The sequence below is a fragment of the Nansenia antarctica genome (assembly GCF_963989245.1).
Source record: "Nansenia antarctica genome assembly, chromosome: 7".
NCBI classification, from domain to species: Eukaryota; Metazoa; Chordata; class Actinopteri; order Argentiniformes; family Microstomatidae; genus Nansenia; species Nansenia antarctica.
In genome coordinates, this window is record NC_137677.1 from 51545187 (window position 1) to 51565750 (window position 20564).

At 49.3% G+C, this 20564-nt stretch overlaps 2 protein-coding genes across 2 annotated transcripts in view; one reads left to right on the forward strand and one right to left on the reverse strand.

The window, feature by feature from the left end:
* The first annotated feature begins 3947 nt into the window (after nucleotides 1-3947).
* rev1 (REV1 DNA directed polymerase) lies at nucleotides 3948-19078 on the forward strand. Its single transcript, XM_080536884.1, has 21 exons — nucleotides 3948-4102; nucleotides 4706-5068; nucleotides 5168-5347; nucleotides 5801-6237; nucleotides 6373-6654; nucleotides 7112-7210; nucleotides 7363-7479; nucleotides 9572-9698; nucleotides 10251-10379; nucleotides 10713-10867; nucleotides 11205-11324; nucleotides 13031-13251; nucleotides 13403-13575; nucleotides 13680-13909; nucleotides 14026-14225; nucleotides 14851-15123; nucleotides 15343-15442; nucleotides 15627-15814; nucleotides 16007-16157; nucleotides 16324-16426; nucleotides 16718-19078. Exons 1-21 carry the CDS (start codon nucleotides 3963-3965, stop codon nucleotides 16827-16829), a joined length of 3900 nt encoding a protein of 1299 aa, XP_080393010.1. The 5' UTR covers nucleotides 3948-3962; the 3' UTR covers nucleotides 16830-19078.
* LOC308161513 (inosine-uridine preferring nucleoside hydrolase) overlaps nucleotides 5676-20564 on the reverse strand; it is a 101862-nt gene continuing 86973 nt past the window's right edge. The window contains exon 8 of the transcript XR_013937539.1: nucleotides 5676-5700. The gene's annotated coding sequence lies outside the window, so the exon portion shown is untranslated. The remainder of the gene's footprint in view (nucleotides 5701-20564) is intronic.

A 20564-nucleotide genomic window follows, 5' to 3' on the forward strand; every position in this document is an offset into this window, starting at 1 on the left:
ACCCAAGGGCACACTAGTAGTGGTGTGGCTTCAGGCGGGATTTGAACTCACAACCTTCCGATCACAAGTCCAACTCACTATCCACTAGACCACCACTACCCCTAGACTACCCCTAGACTAGACAAGTCTCGCGAGAGTTCCTAAAAACATCCAGGCATATTCTGACAAGTCTCGCGAGAGTTATCCAAAATAAGCCAGGATTTTCCTTTAGCGACGTTGATGGAATACCCCCCTGATGTCACTACGGTGGCCTGTACACAATAACAATAATACCACAGTTCACATTTAGACCAATCAGGAGCCCTTGTGTCACGTCGTCAACTGAATGTTTAATGTCATTAATCTGATTTTGGATCAGCGGTTAGAGAGTGATGGGCGTGGATTTAGGTGCACTTTTAGTCAACATCCATTATAGCGCTGATCTAGGATCAGATATATTTTAATCAGCTAAAATGTTCAGATTTTTTTTTTTTTTTTTTTGAGAACTTCTTTTTTTTTTTTGTGGACTGAATCAATTAGTGGCGGACGAAATTCATTCGTGGCGGCCCGCCACCAATAAATGCATATAGAGGAAACACTGTTTAAGGCTGATCTGTGCATGATAGTGCTGCATTTTGACATAATTCTTATCGCATTTCCCCCTGTTGAGCAGTTCACTTATTAAAGTGAAGTGCTCTTATGACACTTAACTCCTCCTACTGTCCCCACTCGCTCCAGGTCTGTTGTGTATAATGGAGAAGCGTATCCTACCCGTACCATACCGTACTTTCAAATGTGTGCCGTTCCGAGCCGTACCGGTCTGGTCAATGGAAAAGCGCCATTATATGTCTGACTCGGGACCCATGGTCTTTTTCTTTTTGCCTTGTTCCTCTTGTGTGATGTCATCTCCCTTTGAACTGCTCTACGTGTGTTTCCCTGGCTCAATCTCATTTGCATTATGGAGCACCTGCATATATAACTCACACACTGCAATCATTCTGGTCAGCTACAGGCAATGGACAGAAAGACAGTTCAGTATGGAACCAGACCTTTCATTCAACAAAAGCCGGTTTTTCTAATACCTAGGCTATTCAACATGTTCAACACAATGCAAGCATTTACAGCATTGTAATGGATGGATCAATATATGTAAAAAGGGAGTATGAGTGGAAGTCCCAGAGTCAGTGAGAGGCACTTTTTTTGGGCCGGGGATGATTCGTGGATGTTTTGAAACAGGCAGGTACCAGTGAGGTGTTGAAGATGTCTGTGAGCACTGGAGAGAGCTGGTCTGCACGGTGCTTCAATGTAGAGAGGGACGCAGCGTCTGGTCCAGCTGCCTTGCGGCGGGGGAGTCTGCAAAAGTCCTTGAGGCAGGGACTTGAGAGAAGTGTTGTTTGTTTAAGATGAAGTGCAATGCTCAATGCCTGCTTAGGCGAGGCAAGTGGAGAGATTGATAAGAAGAAAGCTTTGAGCGACAGAGGAGGGGGTGTATGGTTGTAAGGAACAGATACAGACAGGCTGAGTAGTCAGGGGAGAGGAGGCGGCTGACAGTTGACACCAAAATGGACGGTAATATTACCTATTTCCTACCTTTGCATTCATTCATTTGACGGGTTCTCTCTCTCACTGTTGTAAAATGGCTGATACAAATCTGCCTTGGTATAGACCTCTAATTAGAATACGGTTTTAATTAGTGTACGAAGCTGGCTGATCGATTGATCCTGCGTGCGTGCATGCTTGCTTCCGTGTGAGTGAGTGAGAGAGACACTAAGTGTCTGGGTCTGTCTGTCAATTTTTTAACTCCTTATTTTTACACTCCTGAGTTTATCGACTTCCTTTTAATTTAAAATCTCTGTCACACCCAGGTCTCTCTCAGTATGAGTCGAGATGGATGCGGAAGGAAGAGAGCCAATGATGACAATGGTTGGGCTGACAGGGTAAGCAGCTTCCTGTTCCCGTTGCCATGGCACCGCAGAGCGTGGCACATTAGCCTGGTTGGTTGTTTCTCTCTTACCTATTCTCCCTTTCTTTCGTGTGTGTGTGTGTGTGTGTGTGTGTGTGTAGGGCGGCTACATGGCTGCAAAGCTGTCTAAACTGGATGAACAGTTTAAGCTGGAGGCCCCTAAAGAGAGGCAGAGAGATGGTGTGAGCTCCAGCATCTTCAGCGGAGTGGCCATCTATGTCAACGGATACACAGGTGATGCACAACATCACTACCCCACTACTCATCCCACGATCTCCACACAACCTTTACCCATACACGTACCCACTCAATGTGGCAGTTTACAGTCCTTTAAACCCTTTTACGTGGAGGATAACGTTCTCCTGCATAAGTTTAATTCTTAACGGAAGCCACCTAACCGAGGTAGCGAAATGTAGGTAGTTTAGTTTATTCCTTAGGTATGCCGTTGTCTTTAATGTGTATGTGAAATACATGACCGTTCTCTGAGCATGTTTTGATTTGATTGCAGTGATTTCCACTTAAGCCCAATTTTTGTCCTCCTATGTTTTCTGTTCAGTTATCTGTCTTCCCCAGGAAAAAAAAAAAAAAGATCGGTTTTTGCGATCGGCCATTTTTGCTGATCACCGATTGAGTCATTTGGAGTGAAATCGGCCGATTTAAATCGGTGGCCGATAAATCGGAGCATCCCTAACTCGTACCTCTCCAAAAATGTAACTACGCGGCAGTGCCTACGCAGACCGTAAGCACTGTGATTGGTCCGCTTGGTAGCACATGATTCCGACATGATTCAGACTCTCTCGTAGGCCAAAATGCGGAAGCCATGACAGAAATGTCATTTACTTTTTCTGTAATTACTTCTTAATAAAGATTAGAAAAATTCATTTCAATGCATTATAGACATTTTCTTTACAACAAGCATAACAGAAAGACTATTTTGCCGCTATGAGTACACCGACCAACGCGACGCAGACCGACCAACGCAGAACTATAAATTGGGAGAGCCCTTGCGTAGGCTACGGCGTAGCCGCGCGTAAATTCGACGCAGAAGTATAAATTGGGCTTTAGAGAGACTGTGTGTGAGTGTGTGTGTGTGTGTGTGTGTGTGTGTGTGTGTGTGTGTGTGTGTGTGTGTGTGTGTGTGTGTGTGTGTGTGTGTGTGTGAGTAAGTGAGTGAGTGAGTGTGTGAGTGTGTGTGCTACAGAAGTAGAGACAGTGGACTGCACAATAAGGCGGTTTCACATAAGGTTGAGTTCTGAGATGACCCACATAGAGCGTTGTTGTTCATTACTGTGAGCTCACGTCTCTGTACCTCATTAGTCCGTTTCATTCTTTATTCTCCTTTTTCTCTCTCTCCATTCCTTCTCTTCATGCATCCACTTTCATGTACACCTCTCTCTCTCTCTCTCTCTCTCTCTCTCTCTCTCTCTCTCGCGCGCGCGCCTTATCTCCCCAATCTCTCTCCTGTCACCCACATGAAAGATAAATTGGATATGTAAATGACGTCTCAAAATCACAGAGGTGCGTGAGGGAAGAGAAGTACTCTTTCTACAACGTCATATACTGTGTACTATACTGTGTACTATAAAAGTGTCATTAACTACAGCCCAATTAGTGTGTGTGTGTGTGTGTGTGCGTGCGCATGAGACAAGGAGAGGTGCGCATGAGACAAGGAGAGGCACGCTTGCCTGCCCGACCTCTCCTCATCTCTCCCATGGTCACCCAGAGGGACAGGACCAGCCTGTGGAGGGTGAACACACAGGGCCTCTACGGCCATAGACACAGTTCCATCTCTTTCTAGAAAGTTGTACTCGCACAAGTTCAGAGGACAGGAAGCTGTTTAAGATGATTCGCAGGCTCGCCCCAAATCAACCCCCCCCCTCTATATAGCCCCTCTATCAGGAGGCACGTCCTGTCAGTCGGCTAACTGTCGTTTCTGCCCCCTGTTCTGACTGCGTGACCCTCGACCCCTGCCCCTGACTGTGTGTGAGCAGACCCCACCGCGGACGAGCTGCGCAGGCTCATGATGCTCCACGGGGGCCAGTTCCACAAGTACTACTCTCGCTCCAAGACCACCCACGTCATCACCACCAACCTGCCCAACAGCAAGATACAGGAACTCCGCGGGGAGAAGGTGGTCCGGCCGGACTGGATCACTGACAGGTACGGCGGGCCTCTGGTTCGGTACGCTTGCATTGGCGGTGCCTGAAAATAGAAGCTGCATGTTTTTCTGAAAGTGTTTTTACAGGGTTCCCACAGGTCCTTGTAATCCTTGAATGTTTCAGAATTTGAGGGTAAAAAAGCAAGGTCTTAAAAGTAGACATGGGTCATTGAAAGTGCTTGAATTCCCCTCTCTCTCTCTCTCTCTCTCTCTCTCTCTCTCTCTCTCTCTCAAAAAAATACATATTCACAAATGTTTTACTTAGCTCGTCAACAAGTAAATAAGTCTCTGTATTGCTTAACTTTACACATATTTCACAATATATTGTTTTGCTGTGCTGTGGTAGAGAAGGCAAGAAACCATCTAGTGTTCACACATTCAAGCCTCTCTTTTTAATTGTTGTCTGTGAGCGGATAGTTCCTATTATATAAATTGTCATCTAGATCTGTCTCAAACTATGCCGTGTTGGGTCCTTGAATTTGAGGGAATTGAGTCTTGGAAGTCATTGAAAGGTGCTTGAATTTGATGTTTCAGAAGGTGTGGGAACCCTGATTTAACATCCCTCAATTAACACCGCCTCCATCTCTTTTTCTATCTGGGCGAAGTGTCAAGGCCGGCCGCCTGCTCTCCTACGTGCAGTACCAGCTCTACGCCAAGCAGAGAGGCCTGAGCTTCCCCAGTGTGTGTGTACTCCAGGGGCAGGAGGCTCAGACAGGGCCCAGCCACGGCCCACCACCACCACCGCCCGGCCTCCACACGTCTCACCCGAGCCTCGGACACCCCCAGTGCCCCGTCCCCAGCCTCGAGCAGGCCCGGCCCCCCAGCCGCCACGGCCCCGGCCATGCCCAGCTACGCCCAGGCAGCGACCTCTATCCCCCCCCCCAACCCAGTCAGCACCACACCCTCGCCGGCCTCCTCAACCTCCAACCCACCGTCTCCTTGCCCGGCCACCTCCGGCCCCAGTCCAGGCACCACCTCGGCGCCCCCGGGCCCAGCCTCCTCACCCCTCTACCCCCCAGCCACCACCTCCACCCTGACCCAGGGCACGCCCCCCCCCACCCACACAGCCACGGCCAGCCCGCACCGTCCGGCTGCGTCCGGCCCCCTCCCGCCTACACCCACCCGCAGCCCGGCCGATCCCCGGGTCACCCCGGCCACGAGCCCCCCACGCCTGGCCACGCAGCGCCCCTGTCCAGCCTCCTCTCCAGCCACCTCCAGCACAGCTACCGGGAGCTGGACTTCAGACTGTGAGTGTGTGTTTGCGTTTTTTGTGTGTGTATGCGATGTGTATTTATACAGGGTTCCCACGGGTCCTTGAAATCCTTGAAAGTTTATGAATTAGAGAAAAAGAAATCAAGGTCTTAAAAGTTTTTGAAAATAGACATGGGTCATTGAAAGTGCTTGAATTCCCCCCTCTCTCGCTCTCTCTCTCCTCTAAAATATATATATATATTCCAAAATCTTTTACTTAGCTCGTCAACTAGTTCTGTCCCAAACTATGCCGTGTTGGGTCCTTGAATTTGAGGGAATTGAGTCTTGAAAGTCCTTGAAAGGTGCTTGAAAGGTGCTTGAATTTGATGTTTCAGAAGGTGTGGGAACCCTGTTATATGATTATATGGTCGTGTTCAGTGAAACGACGCCTGCCTGGTTTTCACCGCCGTTTGAACACGGCGCCGTCCTGTCGTCTCTCTGTGTCATAGGAACGGGTCGCTACGGAGCTCGTCGGACCAGACGAACGGGGCGCAGGAAAGCAGCGGCGAGGACCTCTGTCCCGTCGCGACATTCAGGGGAGCCCCCCCGAACGACCCGCCTCTGACCAACGGACACGCCCACCCCGTGAACGGTGCCTTAAAGCCCCTGGACCTCTCCCCCAACTCCACCAGGCCCGCCGCGGACAGGAGCCTGCCCCCCTGTCAACTCCAGAACCCTGGGGGCAAGTTCACGGGCCTGTCTGGGTGCCCCCGGCCCCCGAGCCCCCCCTCACACCCTCTCCTAAACCCCCACAGCCCCTCCGGTCACCCGACCCCTCCGCCCGTCGCTCACTACCCGCAACCGTCCAACGAACAGAGGCCCAAACCCCCGCCACCCTCCTACCAGGAGGCCACTGCTGCGTCAGTGTCCCGCCCCCTCCAGCACTGTCAATCAAACACCACGTCTGAGAAGCCACACCCTCCCTCCTCCTCCTCCTTCCACTCCCACTCTCCCTTTCCCTCTCCTGTTCGTCTGAACGGCAGTCACCACAATACCTCTTTCTCTAAACCCGCCCCTTCAGACACTAACAACCTATCGGCCGACGCTTTTCCCTCTAGCCCCACCCCTCCCGTCAGCGAGGGCCAATCGGCGAAGCCGTCTGCTCAGGGCGGGCCGCCAGCAGGGGTGTTGATCTCGGAGTACTATTCTCACTCTCGCCTGCACCACATCTCCACGTGGAGGAGTGAGTTCTCGGAGTACGTCAACACGCTGCAGAGCCGGAGGAAGGCAGCAGGTGGCGCCACCTTCCCCGGGAGAGAGAGGCTGAGGAAGAACACGGCCCAGCGCACTGCAGGCAGACAGGGTACGTATGGGGGAGGGGGGGGGGGGGTGAGGAGGGAGTCATCTGGGGTGTGGATGGAGGGATGAAGGGTTTGGTGGTTCTCTCACTCTCTCTCTCACATGCTCTCTCTCCCCTCCCCCTACTTTCTCTCTCTCACCCTCTTTCTCTCTCTCTCTTCCCCCCCTCTCTCTTTCTCTCTGTCTCTCTCTCTGTCTGTCTCTCTTTCCTCCTCTTCCTTAAGGCAAGATTTTATGGTCTGGTCATGACGCATTCTGCTGACTTTGCTGTATCAGGAGTGTGTGTGTGTATGTGTGTGTGTGTGTGTGTGTGTGTGTTAGAGAAGGGGATGGATCTGATAATTAAAAGCAGCAGATTTGCCAGTGCTTGTGTGATCCTTTGTGTTTTCGGTGTTTCATTGTTACAGATGTCTTTCAGGCAGTCCCCTGATCGTGTGTGTGTGTGTGTTATTGTCTATCAGGTCCATTGGCGTCACCTAGTGTCCAGTCCTGTATCCTACATGTGGACATGGACTGCTTCTTTGTGTCTGTGGGGATCAGACACCGCCCAGACCTCAAAGGTGAGAGACTCTACACTTAACCACAGAGAGACAGATACACTCATATACACACTCTTGCGTATAATCAAACTTTTACACAGAGTCATAACCCCACGCCCCCCACCCCCCTTGCCCCAACCCCTGCCCCGCCTCGCCCCAACCCCCTGCCCCAGGGAAGCCGGTAGCGGTGACCAGTAGCCGCGGGCCTGGTCGGGTGACCCAGAGGCCCGGGACTGACCCACAGCTGGAAGCCCAGTACTACCAGAGGAAACACACACACACCAGGCCAGGTAAGACACAGGCTGACTGCGGGAGTGAGTTGGTGACTTGATACACTCACTGAGCACTTTGTTAGGAACACCATACTAATACTGGGTAGGGCCTCCCTTAGCTTTCAAAAAAGCCTCAGTTCTTCGTGGCATTAATTCCACAAGATGGTGGAAACATTCCTTTGAGATTCTGGTCCGTGATGACATGATTGCAGTTCCTGCAGATTTTTCAGGTGCGTTTTCAGACTGTGAATCTCCCGTTCTACCACATCCCAAAGGTGTTCTGTTGGATTCAGACCCGGTGACTGGAAAGGCCACTGAAGAACACTGAACTCATTGTCATGTTGGTGAAACCAGTTTGAGACGGCTTTTGCTTTTATTTGTGACATGTTGCGTTATCATGCTGGAAGTAGGGATGGGACGATTATCGTTTTTTTATCGTTAATCGCGATAAAAACACCCGCGATAACTTAATCGTGGAGAATTTTAATTATTTGAATAATCGTCATAATCGTATGTTATGAATAAACTGTGTTTAACAAATGTCTGGCGCTATTTTTCAGCCTAGGCTACATTACTTTTGCAGTCAAGTTAGAGACTGTTACTGTAATATAATTGCAATTCCTCACATGAGCCGCACGCGAATATCCTCACAGAACTTGTCTCGCGCTATTGTTCAGCCTGCATGGGTAACGTTACTGTCAAGTCAGCCTTGTCAGTCAGTCACTAGGTAACGTATGCTAGCCTACTCACCATGGCTGGTGAAAAACTTTAGACGGGATACTGTCATTGGCCTTCCTTGTTATTACCAGGCAGTGACAGTCTATGGCTGCAAAAGGCACGGTCGCCCCTAAGCTTTAGCAAATATATTGTGGTTTACTTAATACTGTTCAGCACTTGAGGTTACATTCAATGCATGACTTGTGCTATAGGCTAAATACAATGATTAAAGCGGCAAGTAGCAAGTGTGCGCATCAAAGGCATTAGGCACGTAACATCCATGCTGTATAAACACATGACAACCGTCCATTATTTCCCGAACTTTGCCCGAACCCCCTGCGAGGACCCGGGGAACAACGGTACGCTCCCCGCGGCTGCTATCAGACTGGCCGCGGGAGTGAGTGTTGAGGGAGAGAGGAGACGGCAACCCTCGCTCGCCATAGACTGTATCCCTACTCGTCTCTCCTGAGCTCGGTTGTAACGTGAACCGTGGAATACAGGATATGTTAGATGCTTTACAGTAATTCCCCAAATGACCAGAAAAGGAAGTTAGATTTGTCGCTGGTCGCTTTTGACTAATTAAGTCGCCAAGGGGCTCTGGAAGTTGGCAACACTGGGAGTGCGTTCTTTAAACTTACTTGGCTACGTTAATGAAAGGTGCTGATTGGCCGAAAAGGAATTGCTCTTTCTTAAGGACCCGGATTATGGCCAGAGATATGTGCCACTAGAATCTGAATTTGAATTACTGACTTAAAATGTCCTAAAAATACAACAAAATCTAAGTTAAAGTGATTACAGTGTGTTTTATTGGCATTTAATTCTCGCGATAATATCGTGGATCGCGATTATTTTGCCCACGATAATCGTGACATGACATTTCCTAATCGTCCCACCCCTAGCTGGAAGTAGTCATTAGAAGATGGGTAGGCCTACACAGTGGCCATGAAGGGATGCACATGGTCAGCAACAACACTCAAATAGTGGCATTCAAGACATGATTGATTGGTATTAACGGGCCCAAAGCGTGCCAAGAAAACATTCCCCACACCATTACACCACCTGAGTGAATGAGATGGTGTACAGGTGTTCCTAATAAAGTGTTGGGTGAGTGCATGTCTGCAGTGTGATGTTAAAGCTGTTCCATTGTGTGTCAATGAGGCTGGAAGCCTCAGCTGTCATTGTCACTGATGACTGTCATTGAGTAATGGATAGAGGTCTTTACCATTCCTAAACCAGAATAATGATGCCTTTCTGAATGCAACCCTCATTGTGTCTCTGTGTCTCTGTTCTCTCTCTGTGTGTGTGTGTGTGTGTGTGTGTGTGTGTGTGTGTGCATCTGTCTGTCTCTCTCTCTCTCTCTCTCTCTCTCTCTCTCTCTCTCTCTCTCTCTCAGAGTGGAAGGAGGGGGACGACGAGGAGGCTGCCTCGCCCGAGAGTTCGGTCTCCCACAGCAACGGAGTAGACCAGGATATAGCTTCCCTCTCCATGGCGGAGATCGCCTCTTGTAGCTACGAGGCCAGGTACGGCGAACACACACACACACACACACACACACACACACCCTCATATCCTCTCTATTAGCTAACCATAAATAAACGGGCCTACCACATAAATAGCTATTATCCATGTGTCATCCCTCTCTTATACAATATGCAGTATGTCTATCATAGAGGCAGAACGCCACGTAGTTCTTTGTGGAAACGGGCCAACACAGCCCCCGTAGGACCAGACTGTCTGTTTCTTTTAGACGTCTGGTCAGGGTTCCCACGCTGGTCTTAAAAAGCCTTACGGTGAGGTGATAGGTCTTAAAGATTAGGAAACAAGGAACAAGGAAATCAGTCCTATTTACGTGGAAATTAATCAAGCTGGAACCAAAGAAATGCCAATTCGCTTCCTTTTTTGTCTGTATGGCAGTGTTAATTTCATCACCTTGAGGATGACAAAAAGCTATCAAATGGTGTCGCGAATAGGTCTAAAATTCGATTTAAAGAGGTCTTAAAAAGGTCTTCAATTTGACTTGTTGAAACTTGTAGGAACCCTGGTAGGTAACGGGTCACGTGTCTCTCCCTCAGGCAGGTGGGGGTGAGGAACGGGATGTTGTTTGGCCGAGCCAAGCAGCTGTGTCCCTCCCTGCAGTCGGTGCCCTACGACTTCCAGGCCTACAAAGAGGTGGCTCTGGCCCTGTACGAGACCCTGGCCAGGTGAGGAGAGACGCCGTGGCCTTGGTCCCATTCTCACCTTGTGTCTCGCTCTCTCTCTCTCTCTCCATCCCTCTCTTTCTCTCTCTCTCTCTCGCTGCCCTCTTTTGCTACACGACTGCCCTGCCACTTTTGTTGGATCGAGGATTATAAGCACAACCTCATCACAGTTACACACACACACACACACAAACACACACAAATAAGTGAATTCCATCTTTTCTAATCTTACTCCACCAACCCCTTAATCTCTCTCTCTCTCTCTCTCTCTCCCCCTCCCTCCCTCTCCTCTCTTCTCCTCTCTCCCTCCCCCCTCCCATTCCCCTCTCTCCATAGTTATTCCCACGACATCGAGGCTCTGAGTTGTGACGAGGCGTTGGTGGACGGCTCCGCCCTACTGGCGGAGTTGGGCGTCACACCCGACCAGCTGGCCTCCGCCATCAGAGCGGACGTCTGGGAGAAGACCGGGTGCTCGGCGTCCGTGGGAATGGGTGAGCACTGCCGCCACGTGTCCTGTTCTCCTGTCTCCAGGGGGCGGGGGGGGGGGGGGGGGGGGAGATACCCTTTTTGAATGCAACCCTCGTGTGTGTGTCTGTGTCTGTGTGTGTGTGGGGTCGCAAGGTGACCCTAAAGGTCACGGTCCGTAAAGGCGGGAGCGGCCGGTAGAGCCAGCCAAACACGGGGGTGGAACCTGCCACGCTCTGGGTCAGCGGAGGTAGAAATCTGAGGACGGCCTTCGTTGTGAAGCACAGAGGAACATGCTGTCCTATCCTGTGGCTTATGTGCCCATCCCAGTCCCTCTCACCTTTGACCTCTCACCTCTCCCAGGGTCAAACATCCTGTTGGCGCGCATGGCGACCCGGAAGGCCAAACCGGACGGGCAGTACTTCCTGAGGTCCGAGGAAGTGGACGACTTCATCAGGGATCATTCTGTGACCAGCCTGCCAGGTGAGAAACAGCACCACCTGCTGGCCGTGCCCCTCGTAGTTTTACAAAGCTATACCGTTAACCTATCAAATATCTGCGGTTGTGTCAAACGCGTTCATTTGTTAATTTTCCCCTCATTCTCCGTTTGGAAGTTCTGTATGTGTATTAGGGATGGACGGTTTCCAATTATTGAAACCGAAAAACCGTCAGAGAGTAAAACCGGGGTTTTCCGGTTAACCGAAAAATACATAAAAAAATTAAATAAAAATTATATATAAATTTAAAAAAAAGAAAAAAAAGAGCGCCAATTTCAAATTATTGAGCCCTACTGCTACAATACACTCATGTCGAACACCATTAAAACACCGTAAGCACAGTCGCAACACATTTAGGCTACTTAGTTTCACAAATATAAGTGGAAAGGCAGACTTTTGTAAGCTACACCATACATGAAAACACATGAACACTTAACACACCAGCTCCGCTGATCCAGGGTGCACGCCTGCACGGAAGATCATCTCTTGGAACAGCGTCTTCATTGAATGAACTGCTTTCTCAATATCTTGGTTCTTAGACAAAGTTTCAGCTGCTGCTCAATGTATTTAAATATTTGAATACTGCTCAATAATCACTGAAATATTAGACTTAGAATTATGCAGTGAACATACTTAAAGCTTTTCATAAAAACCACATGCCGCGAGACTGACTCGTCCTGAACTGTCGTAAGTCAATCAACAAAGAATGCCCCGTCAAAATAAAAGTGCCCATGGTAGAGCTGTCAAAATAGAGCTTTCAAAATAAATGTACTAATACAGATAGAGATAAATACAGAACTACCTTTGCGTCACTAAGTGACCGCGTATCTTCTGAGACATGCGCTCTGTCATCACTTTCAGTAGCGCCTTCACACACAGTGGCGCTGTGCACAAACACTCTTGATCCGTATAGCTCTTGTTTTATTATATTGTGGTTTAGTAAATACTGCACTTGGAGTTACATTCAATGCATGATTTGTGCTATAGAACATAAATAAAGTTTGATTGATTGATTGATATCAAATCAAATCACATTTTATTTCTATAGCGCATTTCTCACAAAAGTGACCCAATGCGCTTTACAGAGAGCAGCGAAAATGATCTTATTAAATGTAAGCGAGTAATTGTAAAAAACCTTTCCTATCTACCAATAACTGAAGGCAACTATCTTTCCCATAGAGTGATTCGTTACCCTTAAATATAATCCCAATTAGATATTAATCCTCAGTTATTCTTCACAACTGACCAAATCTCTCACTCATTGCGCGGCAGATTCAGACTATCATTGTTATTTTCACACACGACAAACATGTGACATGTTCCAGTTTTATTCTTATTCTATTTTATTCTTCTAAAAAATAAAAAAATACGGTTTCAGACGGTTTTGATAAAAAACCGTTTCTATTTTTATAAACCCCGGTTTTCGGTTTAACCGAAAAACCGTCCATCCCTAATGTGTATGAGGTTTCTGGCATCTCTCCTCTGGCTCTACTCATCCCTCTTCTCATCCTTTTCTTTACTCTTTTCTTTTCCCCTCTGTACCATTTCTCTCTCTCTCGTCCTCTCTCTCCCTCTCCCCCTCTCTCTCCCTCTCTCCTCTCTCTCTCCCTCTCTCCCTCTCTCCTCTCTCGCTCTCTCTCCCTCCCTCTCCCCCCCCCCCCCTCTCTCTCTCTCTCCCTCTCCCCCTCTCAGGGGTGGGCCGGTCTATGGGCGGTAAGCTGGCATCCCTGGGGGTGAAGTCGTGCGGGGACCTCCAGCAGGTGTCCCTCGTGCGCCTGCAGAAGGACTTCGGCCCCCGCACGGGACAGACTCTCTACCGGTTCTGCCGGGGCCTGGACGACCGGCCCGTCCGCAGTGAGAAGGAGAGGAAGTCCGTGTCGGCCGAGATGAACTACAACATCCGGTTCACACAGGTCAGAGCCTCTCTCTCTTTCTCTCTCTCTCTCTCTCTCCTCTCCTCTCCTCTCCCTCTCCTCTCCTCTCCTCTCTTGTTCTCCCTATTATTTTTCCTTTCCCTCCCCTCCACGCGTCTCATTTTCTCTCTCCCGTTCTCTCACTCCCTAGGTGGAGGAGGCGGAGTCGTTCCTGACCAACCTCTCCATGGAGATGCAGAGGCGTCTCCAGGGGGCGGGGGTCAGGGGTCGCAAGGTGACCCTAAAGGTCATGGTCCGTAAGGAGGGAGCGCCGGTGGAGCCGGCCAAATACGGGGGTCATGGAATCTGTGACAACCTGGCCCGGTGAGGGAGGATGTAAACCTCACACACACGACCACACACACACACACACACACACACACACACTCACACTCACTTTACCTGTGTGGGTGTGTGTCTTACCTCAGGTCGGTGACTCTGGCCCAGCACACAGACAGCGGTCAGCTGATTGCGTGTGAGGTCATCAAGCTGTTCCATGCCATGAAGCTGGAGGTGCGGGAGATGAGAGGGGTGGGCCTCCAGGTGCAGCTCCTCGAGGGGGCCCATCCAGCCCCACAGGGCCCTGCTGGCCCCCGCCCCCGCTCCATCAAAGACATGCTGCTAGGCCAGCGGACCCCTGCTCACCACAACAATACAGGTGTGTGTGCGTGTGTGTACGTTTAAACCAAATGTTGCTCTGACCTTTAATGGGTGTTGATACCCAGCTCGAATGTGGTCCAAAAATATAAATAAAGATGGAGCCCTTTTTTTCAGCTCCAGATGCTAACACAACCTCCAATCAGGAGGAGCAGAGCCCCTCGAGAGTCCCGCCCCCCGGTTCTCCCCCCCGCCCCACCTCCCCAGCTGAGCCAATCCCAGGGACAAGTAAAGGAGAACCACCGCCCGCAAGACACACTAATAACCACCCTCGGACACGCCTTAACATCAGCATCGAGGTCCCCTCGCCCTCTCAGGTACCCCACTCCGCTCAACACACTCACTCCATCTGTAGGGTGGAGGAGGGAGGAGGGAGCGTGGTGGTGACATGTCTGGGGAACGTTCAGCTAAAACAAGCAACCTGGGTCGTGTTCAGTAGGACCCACACAACATAGCAACAAAAAAAATGTGGAATCTGTGGCCTGGGGTGGTCCAGTGGTCTAGCACCGCGGTCTACAGTGCACACATTATGCCCATGTCGGTATAGGTTTGAATCCGGCCCATGCCTTGCTGACATGCCCTCTTCTCCTTACTTTCCAGTCTGTCTTCACTATATCTGTCCAATAAAAATTAGAAATATGAGTGTGATTTCCCCACTAAAACTAAATAAAAACTTAACAATATGTGTTCTGGCTGTAGAAAAGTACCTCTTCCTGTTTCACTCTCAGAGAATGTTTGTTAGAGAAATACTTGTTAGAAAATCAGAGAACGGGGCTCATTGTCACGCATGGAGCGCAATGAAGAATGGTTATCAACCGGGGGAGTTTGACACCGTTCCTCATTGCGTTCCATGCATTCCATTGAGCCCCGTCCTCTGATTTCTACCTCCGCCAGCCTTCGCTGTCATCGTCACGCTTAACGGCGTTTCCGTGTGGTTGTCAGGTGGACCGCTCCGTGGTCGAGGCCCTGCCGGCCGAGCTGAGGGAGCAGGTGGAACAATCGTGGACCCGCAGGGCGGGGAGACCCAACAGGACCCTGTGCTCCTCCCCCGGTCCCCAGCTCTCACGCCCCTCCTCCCCTCCCCTCCCACAGCCCTCCTCCCCCCCGCCTCCTCCCCCAGCACGTAGTGTTGGCACCCTGGTTCTCCAGATTCCCAACCAGCCTGGACAGACGGGTTCAACAGGCATCATCCTGGAGCTGCCCGACTTCTCCCAGGTAACATTCTCTGCAGCAACACACACACATCTAAATACTGATTCTCTCTCACACACACATACACACATGCATACACACACGCATACTGTTTCACTTAACACAAACACCATGACATAATTTTCATTGGTAGGACCTATTCATTCATGCATGGCTGTTCTCACAGGAGCCTCCTCTTCTCCTCCTCCTCCTCCTCCTCCTCCCTCGTTTCTCTGACTGTAGGTTGACCCAGATGTGTTTGCAGCACTCCCCAGAGAGCTCCAGGAAGAGCTGCGCTCAGCGTATATCTGCAGAGAGAACCCCCAGCCACAGGGGGTCACGGGTAAGACTGGAGAAATAAACTACTAAGAAGCGCTTCTAAAAATAGTACCAAAAAATGCATTCATTCTCTCACTCTGAGCCCCTCACTAAGACACCGGCGCAACGGCTAATGTCCATACATTATCTTTCTTTGTGGTGTCTGTCTGTCTCTTTCTCTTTTTTTTACTCTTTCTCTCTCTCTGTAGCAGAGCAGAGGAACCCTCTGCTGCAGCTGAAACAGTCGAGCGTCGGTGTCGGTCGCGTGAAGCGGCGCTATAAGAGGAAGAACGCAGCGAGCCCTGCTAAGAAAGGGCCCTCCCCTCTGAAGAGGCCCCGCCCAGGAAACAGTCCGGCCAAAGTGCTCAGATCCCGGGACGCACCCAATGGACTCAAGGTGACGTCTGGGGGGGGGGGACCCATCCGGCACCCATCCGCACGACTGGGGCAGTCGGAAGTCCGATTGCTCTATCGTATGATGCGGTTAGCTGGTTGTAAATTAACACTTATCCAGGTTTTGTGGTCGTTTACAGTCCACTGCAAGCAATGTGGGGTAACTGACCTGAGCTCATCGTCCCTTTGTTCCCAGACGGAGAACGGCCCCTCCACCTCCTCCCTGAAGACAGACGTTCCAGAGACGCTGTCCAAGTTCGTCCCCCGCCCTGCCCCTACTCTGGCCGGGGCCTTCGACCTCACTGACATCAGAACCCTCCTTCGGGAATGGGTCACTACTATCACAGGTATGTAGACGGGATGGGGGGGGCAATCAGTCTTTGCTATTACAAATACGTTGGGGGGGGGTGAATGAGTCACTACCAACAATTGTTACTGCAGTGTGTGAATAACTGTGTTTCGGTCTGTGGTTTTGTGTAACAGTTCTCAAAGTATCTCTTTCCCCCCCCCCAGAACCCATGGAGGAGGACATTCTCCAGGTGGTGAGGTACTGCACTGAACTGATCGAGGACAAAGACCTTGAGAAGCTTGACTTGATCATCAAGTACATGAAGAGGTACTGTCGGTCAAGCTCTCCCCGTCTTCATGCTCACAGTCAAGGGATTCAACTCCATTGAATGTCATTGTTGAGTTATGCATTTCCCCCATCTAAAATGTAATCAGATATCCGTTTAAACAAAGTTGGGAGATTTTACAACCCATGCCGTGGTTGTTGAGAGACTCCACCTTATATGTACAGGTTGAATAGCTTCAGCAGAAGAATTAACCAAAAGCTGTTTGTCTGTGTCCTCCGTTTCCATTCATGCCTTGTGAGTGGTGACATACTGTATGTCTTCTGTCACGGCAGGCTGATGCAGCAGTCGGTGGAGTCAGTCTGGAGCATGGCCTTTGACTTCATCCTGGATAACGTGCAGGTGGTGGTGCAGCAGACCTACGGCAGCACCCTGAAGACCACCTAGAGGAGAGGAATGGAAGGGAGGCTCTCATTCCTCCACACTCACTGTGTCTGTACATTAACGTTCGGCAGAGCCATGTTTGTTCTGCTACTTTACATCATCCTGCGGGGAGAGGCTGTGTCATTGAAACTACAGACAGAACAAGCCTTCTCTTATTGTTCCATGAGTGTCAGCGTTGTGTGGTATTTTCATATCACCACAGCAGCCGTCTCCACAGCCCGGTCTCCACTGGACTTGTTTCAGCCGTGCTACGGCCTGGTTGGTTGCGAGAAAGCATCTCGATTGTTATCTTGAAACCTTTCCCAACTCGCAGCAGTGCTGAAATTGAACATGAATGTACTGTAACAGATGTGCAATTGTTATTTAAAAAAAACAGAAAAAAACAAAACAGTTGTTGACAAAACATGAATGTAATGGAGACTCCGATCAAACCATACCTAGCTACGGCTGCTCTACAGCGCGGCTGGAAGTTGACAGTGGAGACATGGCATATCTGTCTCTCTCGCCGTGACATCAGCTGAGCCTGTCGTTGTGACTTCGGTACAATAGTAATCTCAGCAGAACTGAGCTCAGACAACATCTGCTACTGGACTCTGCTACTGCTGGAAGTGCAGTCTGTCCAACCTCTGAAGGGCAGGGTCCTTCCTCCTTCCTGGTCAGGACTGGCTTAAACTCATGAGTTACAATGGCTTACTTGACCTAAATGACATAACAGCCACTAGATATGTGATCCATTCATCACCAAAAGGGTGCGGGGGGGATTTGCTGATGCTCAGAGTTAGTTGCCATGGAAACCTCTTGCCATCTGTTTGACTGCTCTTCCCTGTCCCTCGCCACTGTGGCAGAGGCATCCAGAGTTTGGAGTGGAACAGGAAGGATAGATGTGTGGATCCTCCCTATTCCTGATTCTTTTTGATTCCCTTCATCGTTGTTTTTCCTGCCTTTTTTCAGTTGTTCTCTCACTTTCCATCTGGCCACACCGGCATGGTAGCAGGAAAGATACAAATAAAACACACACACACACACACAGAGTCCTCTCCCCTTCTTTAAAAGATTGTCTTTAGTCTGTTTTTGTCAAGCAATTCCGTACCTTATTGTTCTAGCATGTAAATAATGTTTTCAAAGCTCCCTCTTGTTAAAAGTTTCTACACAAAAGCTTGTTTCTCTATATTACAGTTTATTTGTTTTCTCTTGTATTGTTTACTACTAGTGTTGTTAGTTCTCTTTGGCTCTTTCATCGTGGATGTGAATGAATGTGAATGTGTGTTGTGATGGCAACCAGGACCTGGCCAGCCCCTATGTATTGTTTCATACCACCTCTATATGGGTTAAAAACACATGGAGTGAATCTCAATGGTCTAAAGTGGCTTCCTCTCCTTGTCTCATTTCCTTCATATCCTGATCTGAAGATGCAAAGCAACATGGTTGATGGCTTCCAGGGGGGTATTCCACCAATGTCGCTAAAGGAAAATCCAGGCTTATTTCGTGAGATTTATCAAAATAAGGCTGGATTTTTAAAAATAAAAACGTATCAAAATATGGCTGGATTGTCCTTTAGCGACATTGATGGAATACCCCCCTGGTATTTGCTCTCATAAGTGCAGATTAAATAAATGAGTCGAGGAGGCCTTTTTATACCATTGATATTCACCCATACGCTCCTCAGTGCTATGTTCTCAAGTTGTTACATCACAGGATATGTTCTGCATAGACATATAGGGCCGGTTTCACAGACAAGGCTTAAGCCTAGTCCTGGACTAAATCACACTTTCAATGTAAAATCTCCATTGAAGATGCTTTTTAGTCTAGGATTAGTCCTAAGCCTTGTCTGTGAAACCAGCCCATAATGTTCTATGGCTTTCTGTAACATTACAAGAACTCACATTTGATGCATAAAAAACAGACTGTTTTCCCATATTGTGACATCAATAGACTGAGTGTGAAGGTTGTTTGAAATGGTTATGATCCCATTGCAGTTTGTATACTGGTGAAATGAATGTATGTTCTAAGCACGGGACACAGACATCCCCTTCTTTGAGTTCAGTAAATTTGAGTTCCCACGAAAGTGTTCACTAAATGAGCCACTGGTCTCTGAGTGACTAAATGCTTGCTTTTGCTCTTTTCAAAAATGGAAGGGCTGGGAGTTATCTTATTGGTCAGTCTACCTGTCTATCACAACTGACCTGTGCCTGAAGACCTGAAGCTGTGACATCATTTGTATGTTTTCTAAGAACTTGGTAATAAACTTTGAACTCTGCAAAAAGTATTTGTTGGCAATGGTTGTATGTGATCTGGTGTTTTGAGTTTTTATGTGTAAACCCAGAGACCGTTTTGCTCTTTCTAAATAGTCTGTCATAAACCTTATAAGGTGCAATATGTTGTGTGAGAACAAAACTCTGAGGATAGAGCAACCAACCTAATCACACTACGGAACCGAGCTTTTTACATTTACATTTTTGGCATTTAGCAGACGCCTTATTCCAAAGCGACTTACAATCAATACATTTGAATACTAAGCATGTGAATCAGCAGTCCACCATTTGTTGCAGGAAGAGTACTCTAGCTCGGGCCCGGGGCCACTGATAGAAGGAAAAACCTTCTCTCTATTATCGCCTTCTACTAAAACTTTTTTTATTTTTTTTATATTACTGGAGAAACTGAGAAACAGTACAAGGGGGGCAATAGAAGTTCTTAGGGACACAGTAGAGGGGAAAGCGGGTGTCTTTAGGAGACGTAGTGGTGAGGGTCAGAAGATGTCTCAGGAGGAGCAGTTAAGATGTAACCTGAAGAGATGGGTCTTCAGTCTACGACGGAAGATGGGTAGTGACTCTGCCGTTCTGACAGCCGTGGGGAGCTCATTCCACCAGCGGGGAGCCAGTGTTGTGAAGAGACGTGATCGGGCAGCCCGACTGCTGTGTAGAGGAGGTGGGGCCAGTCGGCCAGCCGAGGTGGAGGAGCGGAGTGAGCGGGCAGGGGTTTGGGGGGTTACCATTTCCTTCAGGTAGGCAGGGGCTGTCCCTTTAGCTGCCTGGTATGCAAGCACCAGGGTCTTGAATCTGATGCGAGCTGCTATCGGGAGCCAGTGCAGGGTGCGAAGGAGAGGGGTGACATGCGAGTATTTGGGGAGGTTGAATACCAGCCGGGCAGCAGCATTCTGGATGAGCTGCAGAGGTCTACTGGCTGAAGCGGGGAGCCCAGCCAGGAGTACATTGCAGTAATCCAGGCGGGAGATGACCAGTGCCTGGGTCAAGAGTTGCGCTGCCTCTCTGGTAAGGAATGGTTGTATCCTTCTGATGTTGTAGAGGAAGAATCTGCAGAAGCGAGCCGTTGCTGCAATGTTCTCCGCACAGGATAGTCGGTTATCCTGGATCACTCCAAGGTTCTTGGCTGTCAGGGAGGGGGTTAGAGTAGAGTTCTCCACTGTGATGGAGAAGTCTTGGAGAGGGCAGGCTTTCCCGGGGATGAAGAGGAGCTCGGTCTTGTTAAGATTGAGCTTGAGATGGTGGTCAGCCATCCAAGTTGAAATGTCAGCGAGACATGCTGATATACGGGTTGCCACGTGTACATCAGACGGGGGGAAGGACAGGAAGAGTTGAGTGTCATCTGCGTAGCTGTGGTAGGAGAGCCCATGTGAAGAGATTACCGAGCCAAGAGACTTGGTGTAGAGGGAGAAGAGTAGGGGCCCTAGGACGGAACCCTGGGGTACTCCAGTGGAGAGGGTTCGTGGAGAAGATAGCG

Excerpts from the sequence above, each read along its gene's own strand:
- rev1 (XM_080536884.1), top strand. The coding sequence starts at position 3,963 with ATGATGCTCCACGGGGGCCAGTTCCACAAGTACTACTCTCGCTCCAAG. Across the intron at positions 7,480-9,571 it reads ACACACACACACCAGGCCAG|AGTGGAAGGAGGGGGACGAC; the intron begins GTAAGACACAGG and ends TCTCTCTCTCAG. Across the intron at positions 16,158-16,323 it reads ATGGGTCACTACTATCACAG|AACCCATGGAGGAGGACATT; the intron begins GTATGTAGACGG and ends CCCCCCCCCCAG.